At 38.7% G+C, this 18,197-nt stretch overlaps 1 protein-coding gene across 18 annotated transcripts in view; it reads right to left on the bottom strand.

Annotated features, from left to right (window-relative positions):
• LOC117938420 (ELKS/Rab6-interacting/CAST family member 1-like) overlaps positions 1-18,197 on the bottom strand; it is a 111,342-nt gene that overhangs the window by 63,360 nt on the left and 29,785 nt on the right. For 7 of the 18 annotated variants that reach the window (XR_004655382.1, XR_004655383.1, XM_034862993.1 and 4 more), the window contains exons 8-17: positions 17,301-17,456; positions 16,036-16,128; positions 14,744-14,911; positions 14,441-14,608; positions 11,426-11,563; positions 9,717-9,857; positions 7,548-7,688; positions 5,394-5,587; positions 4,813-4,923; positions 270-281 (exon numbers count right to left, since the gene is read on the bottom strand). Coding sequence is in view for 13 of the 18 variants with exons in the window: in XM_034862993.1 (XP_034718884.1) it covers positions 270-281; positions 4,813-4,923; positions 5,394-5,587; positions 7,548-7,688; positions 9,717-9,857; positions 11,426-11,563; positions 14,441-14,608; positions 14,744-14,911; positions 16,036-16,128; positions 17,301-17,456 (1,322 nt within the window). In the remaining 5 variants the exon portion in view is untranslated. The remainder of the gene's footprint in view (positions 1-269; positions 282-4,812; positions 4,924-5,393; positions 5,588-7,547; positions 7,689-9,716; positions 9,858-11,425; positions 11,564-14,440; positions 14,609-14,743; positions 14,912-16,035; positions 16,129-17,300; positions 17,457-18,197) is intronic. The other 11 variants (XR_004655386.1, XM_034863005.1, XM_034863006.1 and 8 more) reach the window with 5 other exon arrangements.

The raw sequence follows: 18,197 nt of genomic DNA, 5'->3' as shown, positions 1-18,197 counted from the left end.
AGACTATAATGGAGGCAGAAAAGAAACAATAATGTTTCCTCTTCAAAGAGGCAGTGATGTGGCAGAGAAAGAGAGCGAAGTGAGAGTCAAGGTGTCTCCTTCAAAGACCGACAGACATGATGGTGATGATTAAAAACAGAGTTTATGACAGAGTGAAGGAGATGAGAGAGTGTCTCGATGCAAGGACAAGAAGTGTGACAACGAAGGAGAGTGCGATGAGAGCGAGAGAGACAGTGACGGAGGAAGAAAAATAGGCATGCGGTACTAACCTTGAGGCAAAACTGGGTAGAGCGGGAGACAGCGTTGCATTGTAAAGATTAAAAAAGGGAAAGAGAGACAGAGAAGGAGGGGGAAAGGTGAGAGGGAAGACAGGAGTTGAGTGCTAGGTTAGCCAGCTTGATCACTTTTCAAAGAGGAAAGAGATGAGAGACAGAGAAGCTGACAGAAAAACAGCTAGAGAGACACAATTAACCATAGAGATACAGCATGCTCATAAACAGGGAGACAGGCATGACCAAGCAGACAGTCACATGGACAGGTTAAATGCAGCCATTTCTTCTTTGAGGGTTATAAGAGGTCTCCTTACCTCACATGAACTCTGCAAAACATTTAAGGGCACACACACAGACAAAACTGCAATCACAAACCATAAAAAGTGAGCAATTAGCCAATCAAAGCAGGACAGCGTGCTCCCTATGCGTGAATTCTTCTTCAAAAGGTTTCGATATCGCAGATGATCTCTTTCGCTTCCCGCAGGGACCACTTGTGTAGCGCTCAGCTTGTGGATTTGTGGTCTCCAACAAAAGGCATATGGCATGAAATCATTAAGGTATGAAATTTAAAGAAAATTCCCTTCCTAAATTGGTTGACCCCGAAAGAATTCCACACAATCACTCCTCATGTGTTTGGTTAAACTGGCAAAGCTTAAACTCCAGGGTGAGATTATGCCTGGGAACGCACGCTAATTACAGCGTGCCAGAGACAAATTGTCCATTACAGAACAATATAACACACAATAAACTTCTCTAATTTCCCATTACATAGGTTTATACTCTACATCTCTCTTAACCGCCTTCATTTTTCTCTCTTTTTCTTCCCATTACAGTCTTTTCTGTCAGTCTCATTTTCTGTTTCTCTCTCTACAACATGTTGTCTCTTCTTCTTTTCTTTCCCTCGCTGTCTCCACCCATTATTTAATTTCTGTCTCCTTGTTTTTCTCTCTCCACCACCACCTTCCTTTGCCTCTTTCTTTCCCTCTCTCTTTATTCTCCTTTTCCACTCTTCCGTCTAAATCCTTTATTTTGGCCATCAGGGCAGATTTTCAGCTCCATTTCCCCTCAATGTGAAGTCACTCAGTCTGCTCCAATTACCATCTTAGTTACTGAAATAACCTGGTACCATTACAGCTGGATTTAAACTAAAGGGGAGGAGAAGAGAGAGGGGTTGATCTTTACACTTGTTTAACCCATATTTGATTGTTTCATTTGTAATGTTTCCATGGCTCACTCGTAGCTTGGGGTTAACCTTGGTGCCAAGCTAAGAGTTAGCCACAGGCAAATGTATCCTGTATCCTGGAATAAAGCCTGTATTTGTACACTTCCTGTTACAGGGTCTGTGTTGCAGGGTTCAAAACAGCTTAGTTGCTAAATATATTTCTAATGTCAAACAGGGAATATTTGTTAATCTTTTCCATACATTATTTAGTTACAGATACTGACATCTGTGAACAGCCAGAAAATAGCCTTACTGGTACCTTGACTGTAGTTTTAGATTCAGGAGTAAGGACTAAAACAAAATTAAGATGATACCAATTCACTATTCACCAAACCCCTTCCGCAAAAACACTGATTGTCTAATTATACCTTAGCAACCGTAACTAGGCACGGCAGCCTAAAGCTTTGGATTTTTCCAAATGCCGATGAGCACCACTTTGCTTATTAAAGGGGGGTGTTTTTTTTAAGCCTTTTTAAAACCAAATTAACAAGAGCCAGAGTGTAAGAAACAGGGTTGAGCAATATGTCCCTCAAATAATATCACAATATTTTAGAATATACTATATATGCGATGATATTCATGATGCTATGACAAAATACAACTGCAACGATACAGGTGTTATAGGTCAACATTAAAAAAAAAATAATCTGTTCTTCAGTTTGTAAACAACAGTAACTCAGAGTTATTCTCATTGTGTATAAAATATAAATAGTACAAGAAAGTGCACATCTAAACAGTTGCTAAATTAACAGGAATTTACAGCGACAAGTAGGAATATTTTGCCATTTTCATGATATTCATTTTTTCATATCATATCATGGTAGGAAAACTGATACTGGTATTATAGTGAACAATATGATACGGCAAACCCCTAGTAAGAAACGTGGTTTGTCTTTTCCAAAGTAAGCTGCAATCGTTAGCATGTTTGGCTAACTAGCTTAGTCCTTTCAGTAGCATATATAATCTAATCTTACATTTTTCCTCTACTAAATACCTATTTAAGACCCCCTTTTACCCTTTTAAAGATTCTAAGTTCTAAGTTATTCTAAATAAAAAAGCAATATTAAAAATTCAGCCCGATTTAGTGTTTTCAAGCAATTTATGGAGCTAACATTAGATAATTATATTATAATAAGATAGCTAGCTACAGATGAGATGCTTTTGATTATCATTGTCTGAAATCAAGGACTTATTTTTACAAAAATTACTATTATCTTTTGAGTAATAGATTTGCCAGAGTGCTAAAGGAATGGTAAATTTCCCCATAAAATTTACTTAATCTTAATTTTACTATTACAAGATATTGTTCCTTAACCTACGGCGCTAAGCCTAGATTTAATACCTCTCCGGATTTCTAATAGCAGCCTTTAAACTTCAGATATGAACATATCAGTTGCAGAGAAGCTTTTGTTTAATTATAATCCACAGGGAAAATGAAACATCTTTCAAATACATTTGACGTAAAATCTTTTAAAAAATCCTACATGTTCACCCATCTGCAATTTTAAATGATTTTTAGGTTACACTATAATGTTATCCACAAAGCTAGTACAGCTGTAAAGCTGCAGCTACTGGAAAACTAAATAACATACACACACACACACACACACACACACACACACACACACACACACACACACACACACACACACACACACACACACACACACACACACACACACACACACATACTCACACACACACACACACACACACACACAGTTAAAACCCACCAGTTTGAAGTCAGAAGGTGCTGAATTATTAAAAGGGTAGCATTTCTACTGACCAGACAAGACTCCGTGAAGAAACAATGAATCTTCCTAAAATCATTACCAACCATAAGTCACACTACAGACTAACAGAAAAAGAAAGAGTGAGAAGAAATCATGTCCAAAAAAAAAACAGCTGAAAAGATTGCAAAGAGAGAAAGAGAGCAGACACAGACAGAAATTATGATAGTTCAGAAATCAAAGGCATCGAGAGGCATGCAAACAGACAGGCGGACCAGTTTTCACAACAACGGCCAGCTCTGACCCTCTTTACTATCACTACTCTAGCTAAAATTAATACACTTCCAATTGTTTTTTAATGTTATTATTTAACCGTTGGCGATAAGATAAAGAAACATTTATGCAGAGCTCTTCATACAGAAAGACTCAGGCACACAGACAGATATATAGAGAGACAAGTAAGCACAGAGGCAGGCAAGCTGGCATGCAGGCAGGCTGACATATATTCAGATACAGAAAGAAAGAAAAGATAGAATGAGGTTAAGACTAGTTCATGATGTATATAGTGTACAAAGACATTAACAGTGAGAGACAGACAGTTTAAGCCACAATTATACAGAAAAGGAGTTAGAAACAGACAACCCATTTATATTAGCATTAAGGAATTACAAAAAAAAACTAAACTGTCCAGACTCCTAATGAAAGAAAAAAAGTGGGTTAAACTCTGAAAGTCAGCCATCCTTGGCTGAAAGTAAAACAAAAGTAAAGCGTGAAAACAGAACGACTAAATAAAAGAGTTGCATCATTGACAGGAACAGCGGCTCAAAGAGTTACAGGCTGTGCAGCAGAGACTCATGTGCCAAACTGTGCCCTCATTTTACAAACGTTTGGGAGCAGTTTGGCCCGTTGTATTGTAAGTGTAACAAAATAAAACCTGCTGCTGATGCACAGATGTGTGGGAGTACCACTTGTTTGGATAAGTGACCTTTAGAGTTGTTTGTTTCATTTTGCGAACATTCGAACCAATGCGGCAACTCTTTGATTATTATTATTAGTGAACATACTCAGCTCTGTCCCATGTGGAAAAGGCTTGCAAAACAAGAGAAATCTTTTCACAATTTCTTTATTTTAATGTGATGCAATTGGTGGCCATTACCAAATTACTCTCCTGCTAAGTTTCTGGTATTTAATAACCGTATTGTCTATAAGAGACAAATATCCAAACTGTGAAGTAATCAAATAACTTCGTTTATCTGAATTTTAAGATAATCAGTTTAATATTTTATACATCAAAAGAAATTCTCACACTTTTGGGGTATTTTTTCAAGAGACATGACTGAAATGATTGTTGAATCTTTTATATTGCATGTGTCAGGTGCTTTCAGACAACATTGTAATCTAAACAGAGGATCCTCTGACCTATCAATGTGTTAAGGTACAAGTTAATTTCTGAAACATTTAATTCCACATAACTTTTCCACATGGGACGGGGCGCTTTCATAGTGCTCTCATATCCCGTCCCCCGACAAGCAAAGTGAGTTTTGTCGTGCATCTGTCTAATTAACTGACGGGCCCAACAGCCACTCACGTGCCCAGGTAGTCCCATACCAGCCCCCCCATTGGCTGCTGAGAGGCAGCAGAGGGAGGGGCCTGTTTTCGCGACTGCTGAGAACGCCACAGATGAGAGGCAGAGGGATCTCTGAGGTGTGATGGGTGCGCAAGCGAGTGAGCACACCCCCACACACCCACACACACAAACATAAACGCACTCACACAGATGCATAATGACATGAATGTATACATATTTATGCATACACAACCATGACGAAAATAAAAAAGAAGAGTGATGCCAGCAGTAAGGCCGAAATGGAAGGAGAAAAGGGGAAAAAAGATGGGAGAGGAAGGGGTGAGAAAAAGGGAAGACTAATGGATTAGTACTGCAGGGAAGATTAGCATAGTACCATAGACTCCAACAGTATGTAACCTGATACTGAATGGAAAATGAACAAGGTGGAGTCCCATCTAAATGTTAAGGATCAATTTAACAAGTATTGTCTTTCCTACTGATTTGGGGTTAAAGAAGAAAAAGGAAGCAGTATTGTTCATGTTTTTTCTTTTTAGAGTTTTTTTTGTCATTGCTCTGCATAAATATGTATCCCGCTCTCTTACCTCTCCAATTCATGGATCTTTTTCTCCTTGTCGTTCTTTTCATTCTCCATCTCCCTCAGGATCTCCAGAAGCCGTTCCACCTCAGACTGAGCCCTTTCGGCATCCTCTTTGTGCCGGGTCACTTCCTGCTCCAGGCAGGAGATACGTTCAGATAGTTCGGTGCTGGCCTGGGAATCTGCTGTTGCGCTCCGAGCCTGGAACAGCAATTAATTGTTATAAATAAACCAAGTTTAAGCTTTCAAAATTAGGTGACCACCATTTGATCGAAGCAATAAGATCAAACTAACAGGGATATGCTAATAACAACATGTGTGTGGTAAGTGGGTTGGATAACACACGCCACTGTAAACTGTTTACAAGTATAATTGGTCTGTAATTGGTCTTTTGTTAATACAATGACTTTCCCAGACTTGTCTTAAAGGGACCAGACACACTTTTATGTACCAGACCTTTACTTTAGAAATATTGCATTCAGAAAATGTAAGTAGATTGTGTATCATGTTTGAAATAGAGATGCTTTAACATGATAAGGCCTCATCAGTTGTCCTAAAATCTAAAGTAATTTAGTGTAGCAATACCAAGCCTGGCCAACACAAACAAAGAGCACCTGTGAAACATGCAGGATTCTATTTTTTTTAATGGAAGGGATGAATACTTAGCAGATCATTATTTCCGCATTTTTCAAAATAATTCTTTGCATGAGGACTTAGAATTTTGTAAACTGTGGTGTCTCCTTACAGCAGGAAACAAAACGTTGTGTATATGGGCATAAAATAATGGTGAAAATTAGTTCAAACTGATCTGCTGCTTTAAAAAAAACAGCTGGGGGCATATTATTCTGTAAAAAGAAGACAAATCTTCAGACAGCAAGCAGCTCAGTGAGCCTGTACCTCAGCACAGTGGTGTTTTGAGCTAAATAAGACTGTCAGCAAGTTAACATGCTCACAGTGACAATGTTAAAATGCTGATGTTTTGGTATATCATGTTCACAGTCTTATCAGCGTGTTAATATGCTAACACTTGGTTAGCACTGAGCACAAAGTACAGCTGAGGATAATGGGAATGCAATGGCGTTCTCCTCTTGCTGCTATGCTCAGCTACACAGAAAATACAGAAAACAAGAAAAGAAAATTAAATAAAACAAAGGAGAAAACAAGTTATAACCAGATTAGAGGTCAGAACAGCTGTGTGTGTTTCCCAGAAGCAAATGTTGCTCTTGGGACAGATTGACTTTGTGTGTGTATGTGCACACGCCTTGGTCACACAATGCATAAACCATATTAGTTTTGGAAGCAGACAACAGTTTTTACAGGTCTTTATGTGGAGAGGAAATGTTTGGGTGTCTGACGATATTATAAGAAGATCTGGGAGGAGGGAAGAAAGAGAGAGAGAGAGAGAGAGAGAGAGAGAAAGACAAATAAGAAAGGAAAAAAGAAACATCATACACAGTGTCACTTGCAAATAGTCAATCAATTCACACACACAGACAAGTTTTCAGTCTTTTTTTTTCATTCATCCATGGTAACAGAAAGAGACTAAGAAATACACTTTGATGAGAGAAACACCAGAGATCCACAGACACATTCATACACATTATCTCTGTCACACAGACACACACACACACACACTCACTCTCTCTCTCTCTCTCTCCCAGGGTGTTGTATTGGTGCTGTCTTCTCTACTCTGTGAAAATGACTTGAAGGATGTCAGCAAGCCATCACACACACAACATTTTATGGGCTGCTGTGTGGGAGAGAATATATGATATGCAAACACGCACATGCGTGCGCACACGCTTGAACGCACAAGTTCTTTAGATAAAGATCCTCCATTTGATGTGTTTCTGTCTGAACTGTATATATGTTTCACCTCTGAGATTCATATAGTTGATGTTTTTAATTGGTAATTGTTGGCAATCTAACACAAAGCTTAATAATTGTTCCATGAAGAATGAAATCCGCCTATTTTGGTCCAAGTGTAGTCCAAGATGGGTCCCAATTTATGCAACCTACTGTACACCATCTCATTTTTATTATTACTACCTTATTCCACATACTATCAGTCAAAAATAATACACGAGAAGACACATTAAGGTAATTCTTATCAGCATCTTCCAGAGCAATACGGTTTGCACTGTGCTTTCGGACAGCTTACCTTCTTGAGTTGGTTCTCTAGTTTAACACACTCCTCTCTCTTCTGCTCCAGGCTGATCTCCAGAGTCTTCAGCCTGTTGTCCTTCTTCAGAGTGGAGGAAGCCAGAGAGGAAGCCTTCTCCTTCAGATCCAACAGGGAAGTCTGAAAGGAAAAAAGATAACAAAAAGAAAAAGTGATAGAAGGAAGTAAACGTCTGAGTTCTAGACACCAGGCAGCTCTATTAAAGTGCCTTGCTCATAAGCAGTATTGTCACTGACCCGCTTTTAAAGGATAATTACACTTTATTGCAACTTTGGTCTTATTTTGGTCATTTTGGCATTTCTTTAACCAAAGTAATTCCTCTTAACTTTATTAGGAGGTAAAACTGAAATGTTGGGAATAACAAAGCTGTTGCAATTTACTCTGTGAAAAGAATGATATTGTACTGATAGGAATGGTGGCTAATATTATATATAAAATAAAAATTGTACTCTGGACTCTTCTGCTGCCCATGTATTTTTAAAGCTTTTCCCATGACTTGTCTCTTTTCTCACTCTTCCAGCTCAATCTCTCCCTCCGTAAACTCTCTCTCCCTTTTTTTTTCCGGTCTTTTCCTTATTTTGGTAGGGCCAGTGAAACAGAAACCGACAGGACCAGAAGGGGAGACACTCAGACGTGTAATTTTACCCTTGACTGACAATACCAACTCCAGAACACGGATCATCATTTCTGACTGGGTTTGGTCAGGGAAAAGTTACTCCATATTCTGATTATAGGTAGGTCCTATACTGTATATATTGCTGTCAGACAAACCCCACATCTGCGTTTGGCAGTTTAGAAAGGAATGCTTGTTTTCTCCGTGGGTTTCCCCATGTGCATGGGACTGTAACACTGTGTGTTTTATGACCCCAAAAACACTAAAATTAGCTGAAGAGTCCAAGATAAAAAAGACAGTTTCACTTCAACATATGTGCATGTGATACTTATAATAATAATAATGATAATAATAATAATACTTTTATTTAAAGTGCCTTTCATGATACCAAGGTCATTTCACAAACAAACAGTCATCAAACATCTTTTTAAAGGAATAGTTTTGACTGTACCTTAAAGTACACTAAAGTAAAATGAATCTGGAGCCAGCAAGCAGTTAGCTTAGTGTATCTTGGCATAAAGACATTTAAGCAGGGGGAAACAGCTAGCCTTGCTCTGTCTGTGGTTTTATGGAGAGCTACTGCTGGCTCAATATTCATATTTTGCAAACAAACACCACGGTGGTATCAATCTCCTCATTTAACTCTTGGCAAGAAAATAAATTAAGCGTATCTCTCGAAATGTTAAACTATTGTTTTTAGAATAAAAATAATTTAAGAAAATAAAATGAACCTGAAAACACATTTTCGGGTTAAGCACGCCATAGCATAACTGACTCGACACAAGTGAGGAGACATATACCTAAGTGTGTGTTGCCCTGTTAAAATGAAACCTGTGCATGGGCAAGTATTTCTTGCCTCTCTTGGTACTGAAAAAAATTGGAGCATTAAATGTAACAACATTTATTTTTCATGCATTAGTGCATGTATTTCCTTTCTCATTTGGATAAAGATTCCAATGTTGTATTAAGCTACATTTGATTTATTCTTTGGATCTGGTTCGACATCTGGCCATGTTTTAGTCAATGGTTTAGTCCTGCGACTGGTATAGACACTATTATTATAAAAAAGAACGAGTGCCTAACACTACGCTTACACCTGCTCATGCCTCCCAAGGGATATGTGCGTTAAAATGCATTGCTTTGCTAAATTTTGGTGTTCTTTACATGGTTAACTGTAACTTTCCTGCTGTGCTGTCTGACTTCTGTAGGATGACTAAAGCAAAGACTGTGCTTACAAATGCTATGTCATCCTCTGCCTCCCCCTCTGTGCCTCTGCTGTGGTGTTTTGCATGAATCCCAAAGGTTGAAGCAAGAAAAATTCAGCTCTAGTCAGTTTACATTGGTTGTGAAGCATATCGTTCTCAAGGAAATGTGGCCGTTTTTTCTGTTGTTGTCCTTCAACAGGAGGACTTTGGGAGGATCTGAGGTCTGTTCTATTGTGATAGATCAATCACGTTTCCTTGACAGGGACACAGAGAATGTGTTTTTCTGACTTATAGCCCAGATATGTATGAATGTGTCTGTGTGTCTTCTACCTCACGGTCAGACAGGTCAGTCTGCAGATGGGAGACTTTTTCCCTCAACTCCTTCAGCTCCTTTTTGCTAGACTCCATCTCGTCCCCTTTTTCTCTTTCCTCCCTCTCCCGCTGCTCCTTTAACCGCTCTATTATTCGCTCCTGGACATCAAGAAGGAGGAGGAGGAAGGGAAAGAGGGATGGAAGGCAGAAGAACAGAGAACAGAAAGAGTCAAGGGAGGGGAGTAAAGAGGAGAGAGAGAGAGGTAGTCAACGCTCCAACAGTTATTCACAGTCACTCAATATCAAGTTTCTATACTAATAACAGTCGCATTAAACTTTATGTACATGGCAGCTTTGACAGGATCTAACAGCCAACAGTGATTTTAGACACGTAATACATTCTGGCAAGAGATGTAATATTCACAACCACTAAAACACTATAGATGCTGTCCAGCTATAGAACAACGTAGTTCAAGCTAAAGTATAAAAGGTTCACACACACAAAAGCAGTGCAAAAAAAGCCAAAATAGTGTAATCTGGCTGTGCTTTGTGTGTGTCAGTGTTTCTGTACTGTAGTTCTATCTTTTTGAGGACCGATTCAAGTTTTCAGCCTTGAGAGGGACGGTCCTCTCTTCTCTAAAAAGCTTTTAGAGAATTATTAAAAATTATTCTTTGGTGTTTGAAACATAAAAATGGACCAAAACACCCATCACAATTTCCAAAAGCTCAATGAGGGTCCTCAAAATTATTACACAATAACATGATATTCAGCTATATAAACAGAGTTAGTCACTTATAATGTATACAAAGATAAAACTACAAAATTGAATAATAAACTATAAGAAAGCATGAAACAAAGTAGGACACAGGGTAAAAACACTGAAAGGTAATAGGGAACAATGTGTGACAGAGAAAAGGAGTAATGTAATAAAGAAAGCAAGAGGCGGATGAAAAGATGGAAAAATGGAAAAGAAAGGAAAGATATCCAAAGGCACCAAAACAATGAAATTAAATGGAAGAAAAGCTTGTGAAAGTCGCCTGAGTAAAGTTAGAGTCGTTGGACACCTCCACCTGCCAACACTCACACGTCTAGCTGACACCCGGAATATTAGTCAGTGGACAATTAATAGCCCTGTTTCCTGTGTGTGTGTGTGTGTGTGTGTGTGTGTGTGTGTGTGTGTGTGTGAGAAGGTGATGGAGTGGGTAACATAACACATAACATAATTACAGTATAAAAATATATTCTCATCAAACACTTTAAAGTGATCTGCTGGTGTAAGTGTCACTGGTTTGCTTCCCGGAATCAGGGTTGAGTCCCGAGTGCAGAATAACAGACCATGGAACAAGCGGTTGATGGTTCAGTTTCCATGGTCAGGTGGTTCTAGGCTGTTTAACGGCTGTGGCACCTGAATGTTTACACCCAGGCAGCAACAGTGTGGTTGTTGGTTCTATTCCTATTGGTCCAAGTAATGTGAGCGCATGTTGGACGGTTCCTAATGTTTTATTAACGCAGGCTCTGGATGATTTAATAATGAAACAGCCAATGTGATTATTGGTTCATTTCCATTTATCCAGAGTCATTTGGTCATTGTGTGGGTGGTCGGCTGTTTTGCTCATAGTGGTTTTATTAATGTAACTTTGCTTGGGAGTTGACCTGAGGTTGACCAGTGTTTGTGTGTGTGTGTGTGTGTGTGTGTGTGTGTGTGTGTGTGTGTGTGTGTGTGTACCTTCTCAGCCAGAGCCTCCTCCAGTGTTCCGAGTGCAGTGTCGGTGTTAGAGGTGTCCGTCTGTAAAGACTTTACTCTGTCTTTCAGTCCGCCCAGCTGTTTCTCTTTATCCCTCAGCTGATCCTGGAGGTTCTCTATCTGCAGAGAGAAAAGGAGATAACAACTCATAAGTCATTGTTTCGGATGCACAATTTACTTATTTAGCAATATTCTGTGTATCGGTTCTACAATTGGCCAAAAAAACCACTTATTGTATAAACAACAACAAATGTAACGTGCATGAATAAGACTCAAAGATCCAAAACTGTGCCCATTAAACTTAAAAGAGTTATAAACTACAATAAATATGAAATGATGTGGTGTGTTATATGGTTAAGCGTGTATTATAAACATTAATTGAGTTTTTGGAATTAGTTTTTTTTTTATAATAAGCAAAAACTGCGTATATAATATACGCTTAAAACTGCTTATAATAAAGGCCTAGCCAGGCTCTACTTATTGATAACAAATAATGATTCCTTAGATTATTTATTTGATGTGTCTTCATCAAAAAAAGGCATGAACACAAATGTACACTGAATCAAGATGGTTTCATCTTAATTCAGTGTACATTTGTACATTTGTGTACAACCCTGTGTTGGATAAATTGTATGATTTCTTGTAATGGGGTCGGGGTGTGATACCATCTGGAGATTTTCAACATGTGAAAAAGACGGAGAGGTGCTATGCTGTTAAAGACAAACTTTATCCCTGAGCTTAGCTACCTTCAACTCTTACTCCAAATACACACTCTCTTTATTTCCATCCCTTTCTCCGTTTCTCGCTGCCTCCTCCTGTTTGCTCTCACAGTGATTTGGTAGCAGATTAATTTTCTGTCAAAACACAAATTCAGCAGAAATAACCAATGTGTGTGTGCGTGCACATGTACTGTATATGTTAATGTGTGATCACAGACAAAGATAAGGCGCTATGTGAGCATTGTGTATTTTTAATGGAGGAAAAAAAAGGTTAAGCAGCGCAGAAATAACAAATTGGGGAGAAAAGAGAGGGATGAAAAGCTTATATAATGGGCTCTTAAGAGTGAAGTTGGTTAGTAAAATTATTTAAAAAAAATCCACTCTGCCTTTCTTTCGGTCTGTCTTTATTTTGCTTTACCAGAGAAACAGGAAATCAAGAGATTGACAACCCGTCAAAAAAAAATAGAAAGTCAGATTGGTATGCAACCTTTGACTCCACTGCAGGTGAAACACACACATTTGCAGTGCCATGAAGATTGTAGGTGTGTGTGTTCATACAGTAAAACACTTCCACCACCTCATTAATCAACTGTTCACTTGACAGCTTCACTGACACCTCCTCACTCTCACACACGCGTGCGCACACATACACGCGTACACACACACACAAGCGCACACGCGCACACACACACACACACACACACACACACACACACACACACACACACACACACACACAATTTGCCTGTCTTGTCCTTATTTATTCCCAAATTCAAAAATCTCCTGTGACAATGAATGGGGATATATTAGCAAAACAATAACTAGCTGACGATTCTCTTCATAATTCATGATGTTCCTCTCATATAACAGAAAATTACATTAGCAACAAAGAGAAGAGGGTGATGAGAGATCAGAAAAAATTATTCTAGGCTCTCATGGTAATTTCCTTCATTACTAACATATATTGACAGGTAAGACACATGAGGAGGGAAAGATGTAGAAGGAGTAGGCGGATGATGAGGAGAAGAAGAAAGAATATATTTTTAGTTTTTCCACATGCCAAAAAAAAAAAAGAAATTAGGAAATCATAAGTGCAGATTAGATAGAGGAGGAGTCAGCAGCCTCTCTGGTTTCCTCTCAGACACTAGACTGTATTCTATTTGAAGGCGGCAGAGGTCATCATTTATTGAACAGGAGAAACTCATTAGTATGCATCTGATTTCAAACACACTCTGTCTCTCTCCTCCCCCTCCCTGTCCTGCTTTATGTCTGTCTGCTTGATTGTCTCTATCAATTATCTGCTCACACTCTCCATTTCTCCAAGCAACAACTGCAGGGACAGGAGTAGTAGTTTTTTTTTCTAGCAAAAGGCTTGTAATGGTAGAATTCAACAGTATACTGGATTTTCTGTCATATTTACACTTAATGTGTGTGTGTATGTGTGTGTGTGTGTGTGTGTGTGTGTGTATTGTGTGTGTATCGTTTGTGTGTGTGCGTGTGTGTGTCAGACAGACAGCAAAGTAAGAGGGTCACAGCTGAAAACATCCATCTAACTAACATCATTACCATAGAGATGCAAACGTGAAAACTGTGAAAAGTGGCCAAATACAGAAAGCACCTGTAACTCCTACTGCCTGTCTATGTGCCTGCCTGTGTGTGTGTGTGTGTGTGTGTGTGTGTGTGTGTGTGTGTGTTTGTCTGTCTGTCTTTCTGCTCCTCTGACTGTATTGTTCAGCACCAAAAGTACATACTGTCTTACAGCCCCATCTAGTGGTAGTGGTATTACATGACAACATCATTTTTTTGTATGCAGATTTCAATGAAACAGTGAACTGCGTTTTTCAAAACAACTTTAGGCAATAATTATCATCCAAGCATTTTTATTTAATAAAAGCTAGTTTAGCCTCGTTCTATTCATTACTGTTTCTACTCAGTCTGTTAAAGTTTTCGCTGTTTTTAAAATCTTCCCAGGAGAAAAAAATCTGCTGAATAGATGGTGATGGGGTTTTACGATTTCAGTGGGAGTGATAATTGTTTAAAACAAAGCGAAGTACTGGCAGGTAGCATCAGAAGCAATAGCCACTATAGCTAAACAGACAACCATAATAGTGCCACCCATGGAAGCTAAAATGTTACAGGAAATCCAATTAGTAAGGCATAGCAGCATCACATCAAAAGGGACCAAACATTTAAAAAGATCACAAAGATTTTAACTTTGCATTATGTTCCACCAAATACTTTGAATTGGAAAACAAAGAAGCGCTTGGTTTTTTCTTACCTTCTTCTGCAGAACGTTAACTTTGCGTTCCTTGACGTCAAGCATGTCTTTGAGGTCGCTGATCTCTCCATGCTGAGTGCTTTTCTCCTCTGTCAGCTCTGAAATCTGCTGACTCTTTTTTGCAAGGAGAGATTCCTTTTCCTCTAGACGGAGACGCAGCGCATCCACCTGTGCGCACGCACACACACATACACAGAATTAAAAAGTCAGTAGAAAAAGCATGTTTTAGAAACCAAAGATCAATTTTATTGTGATAACAAATAGTACCGTCGTTACATACAGCAACAAGTAGAGGAACTGTACCTCAGTCTGCAGTATAGCGGCTCTCTGTTCCTTGGCAGTGAGTGACTCCTTGAGGACGTCCACGTGTTGTTTACTGTCAGAAAACTGATTGTTCAAAGTCTCCAGTTTGGTCCTGAAAGCCAACAGCTCGCTGTCCTTACGACTCAGATCCTGCTTTGCCTGTTCCATCTGAGTGAAACACCACACGATGTGAAGAGAGAGAGAGAGGGGAGAAAGAAGACTCAGTTAGAGTGTGTACTGTAGAGGATTACATGCTATATTAAAATCTATAAAAGAAATAATAAAGTTTTACTAACTGCACACTTGTTCTAAGGTTAAGGTTTAACTTATAACTTTATTGTGGAAGTCCAAATGTAAAAATAGAAATTTGAAGAAAAATTTACAATTTACCAATTTGAGGTTCAGTGCCTTTCTCAAGGGCACATATTTTTAGATTTCTTTTTTGGGGGCATTTTATTTTCATAGGACAGATGAATACATGAAAGGGGAATGACATGCAGCAAAGGGCTGCAGGTTGGAGTCAAACCCGCGGCCACTGCATTGAGGAGGAAACCTCTACATATGTGTGCCTGCTCTACCAACTAAGCTAACTCAGCCACAGATGGCTTCAAAGTATAGGCACTTGTTTTATGGTACTAATACTTGTAAAGTACACAGTCTGTATTGTGAGTGGCCTCCTACAAGAGCTGAGATTGACCAAATATAATCAAGACATCTTAGGGCATTTTTTAGGAAAAGGAAAAAAATATCCATGTTTCTAATTTGGCACCCTTTTTTTCTTCTATCAAGTGTCACTTCTTTATAATAGTATTTCATCTCAATTAGGTGATTGGGAGTAAATTGAACATGACAAATTATCTGAATGGACACAAAACACACAGGAACATGAACTAATCCAAGCCACTAGTGGAGAGAAACCTCATGCAAGAAGAAAGAGAAGCAGGTTAGAGATTGGCATACTGTAGCTCAGCACAACTGCATTCTATACTTAAAGTCTGTAATTGTACAGTTCAGACTGCTTGAAACAACTACTACTGTCAACAGCCATTGGTCATAGACAGAATGGGAAGGAAAGAACTCATAACCCATTCATATGAAGAAAGTAGCACACCAAATTAAAGCTGTTTAGAGGTATAATAGCTTGCTGCTTTCTGAACACACAGTCACACTACTGGGATGCTATTGATAATCTACTCAAGCTGCAGCCATTAAGCACTCAACCTGGGACACAGAAAGAGAAGTCAAGAAACTAGGAAAAAAAGAGCAAAAAGACACAGAGGGGTGTCTCTTACTGCAGACACCTCCCGCTGGAGCTCATTGGCTCGTTGCCTTAGCTCGTCCTTCTCTGACTGGCTTTGAGTTAGCTCCTCCTTCAGCTGCTCAACCTGGCAGAAGAGGAGGGCGTCATCACGACCACAACAAATCAGCCGCCACATTCACAGACCACTCTGACCACAGACGGCACATGCTGAAATAATGGCTGAAACCCACCATATGTACAGTACATCCTGTGTGACAGTGAGCAGTACAGTTGTAATGTCTAGGTCAAACTTTGGGACATGGAGGACCATGAATCAATTGATGTAGGAAAACCTAACACACTCTCATACATTATCATACATTATTATGAGCTGTCAACTGAAATGTGCCTGTAAAAAAAAAGGTAATTATAAAGAAATAATACTGTAAGAATAAAGTTTTTTAATGGAAGGCCCTGAATTTCTTGATTGTCTTAGGTTTCTAGCGCCCAAGATTAGCATTTATTAAAACTATACAGATATAGAACTAATATATACTAATATATACTATATAAGATATAGAAAAGAAGAGGAAAAATCTACCATACAGTCAAATTCTGGTACATGATTTATTAAAAATGACTTAATGTTAATGTAATGTAATCTTTACTCAAACTCAATATTTAGGATGTTGATGCTATAGTCTCAATCAGACCATCATCAAACACCGTTCTCAACTGTTTCTTTGGCTTCCTTATGCACTCATAAACAGGCCGAATATTGTTTTACACTGGCTTGTGCATTGAAGGGATCTTACATGAACCATCAAACAGTTATCTTGGTTTAAAATTTCTCTTGAGTAACAAATCCACTGGAGGTTTGTGGTTGATGACCCCTGCTGTTAAATATAATTTAAAATGGCATGCTGATGGTGACTGTATTTAAAAAAAAAAAAAAAGGATGTTAAACATTGAATGTATTACTATAGACATCTAACGCATGCTAACAATGATATAATCACAGAAAGAAAAGCTACTGTAAAAAAAAAGGTGTACATTACTCCCCAAAAAACACAAAAGACGAAGCAAACACTTTTTAACTCAAACAAGCAAAAGAAGCCAATAAATTGACTGAAATCCCAAACTGTCTCGTCTCCCTACACGACAGAAGTACTGGTTTGTTTTAATGAGCGTGGCTCCCACAGAAACTCTTTCAGTTGCTGACACAGGTTGTATCCGTTGAGCGGAAAGAAAGTTGAAATCTTTCAAAAGAAAAAAGAAAAAATGCTGTGTGTGTGTGTGTGTGTGTGTGTGTCTGACCTTATTTTTCATGAACTTGGAGTGAGATCTGTAGACCTCCATCTGTTTGATCTCCTCCTCCCTCTCCTCACTGCTCAGAGCTCCGTTGGACTTGAGCATGTTCACCTCCTCCTCCAGCTCTCTTAGGCCGCGCTCCATTGAGCTGATCTTTGCATCCTGACAGGACATCAACATGCTCATGTTAAAGGGAAAAGACCTGGTGTGATTTACTGTACCGGAACCATAAATATTATCAATCAATTAAGTAGATTTCTTTGGTAATTCTGACAGATGAGCAGAGCTGGAAAGTTAATCAAAGAAAGTCCATATGAAAGGTAACATCAGATGGATTATGGGATTGAAGAATGGAACACACATGCTATTGATGGCAAGCAGGGCTAATACTGAGTTACTAACCAAATGTACAGCCTTGAGCTTTAGTTTTTGCACTACCTATGCAAGCTGGTTTGGAGATGCAATGTAAACATGACCAACATGACCTACATGTAGCTAACAATGAACAATAACTGTACTGATGTGAACATGTCTGCATTATGCAACTTTTGATCCTTTAAGTATAGCCTTTAATTTGTCAGATTTGTCAGCCTGTCTGATCTCTTAAACTGGACACATTTAGGAGGCAGCCAAACTTTGCGGGTTTGAAAATATGTGCCTCCACCAGAGGGAACAATTAAAGTTATATCAGGAGTTTTGATAATAGTGTTTGGTAGTGGTTTTCTCCATACTCTAGTGTAGGGTATACAAAATATAGTTAAATGAAAAAGCATTAAAAAAAACATTGCTGTGGGTTTGTTTACATTTCTACAAGGCTTGCAACAGACTGTGGACACACTGAAGCTGGAAATAAAAACTATGACCATATTCATGCAGGTTCAAAGGAAAGGTATAACAAATATA

Source organism: Etheostoma cragini, chromosome 23, assembly GCF_013103735.1.
Source record: "Etheostoma cragini isolate CJK2018 chromosome 23, CSU_Ecrag_1.0, whole genome shotgun sequence".
NCBI classification, from domain to species: domain Eukaryota; kingdom Metazoa; phylum Chordata; class Actinopteri; order Perciformes; family Percidae; genus Etheostoma; species Etheostoma cragini.
The sequence above is the reverse complement of the archived record's forward strand: the minus strand, read 5'-3'. Positions and strand labels throughout refer to the sequence as shown.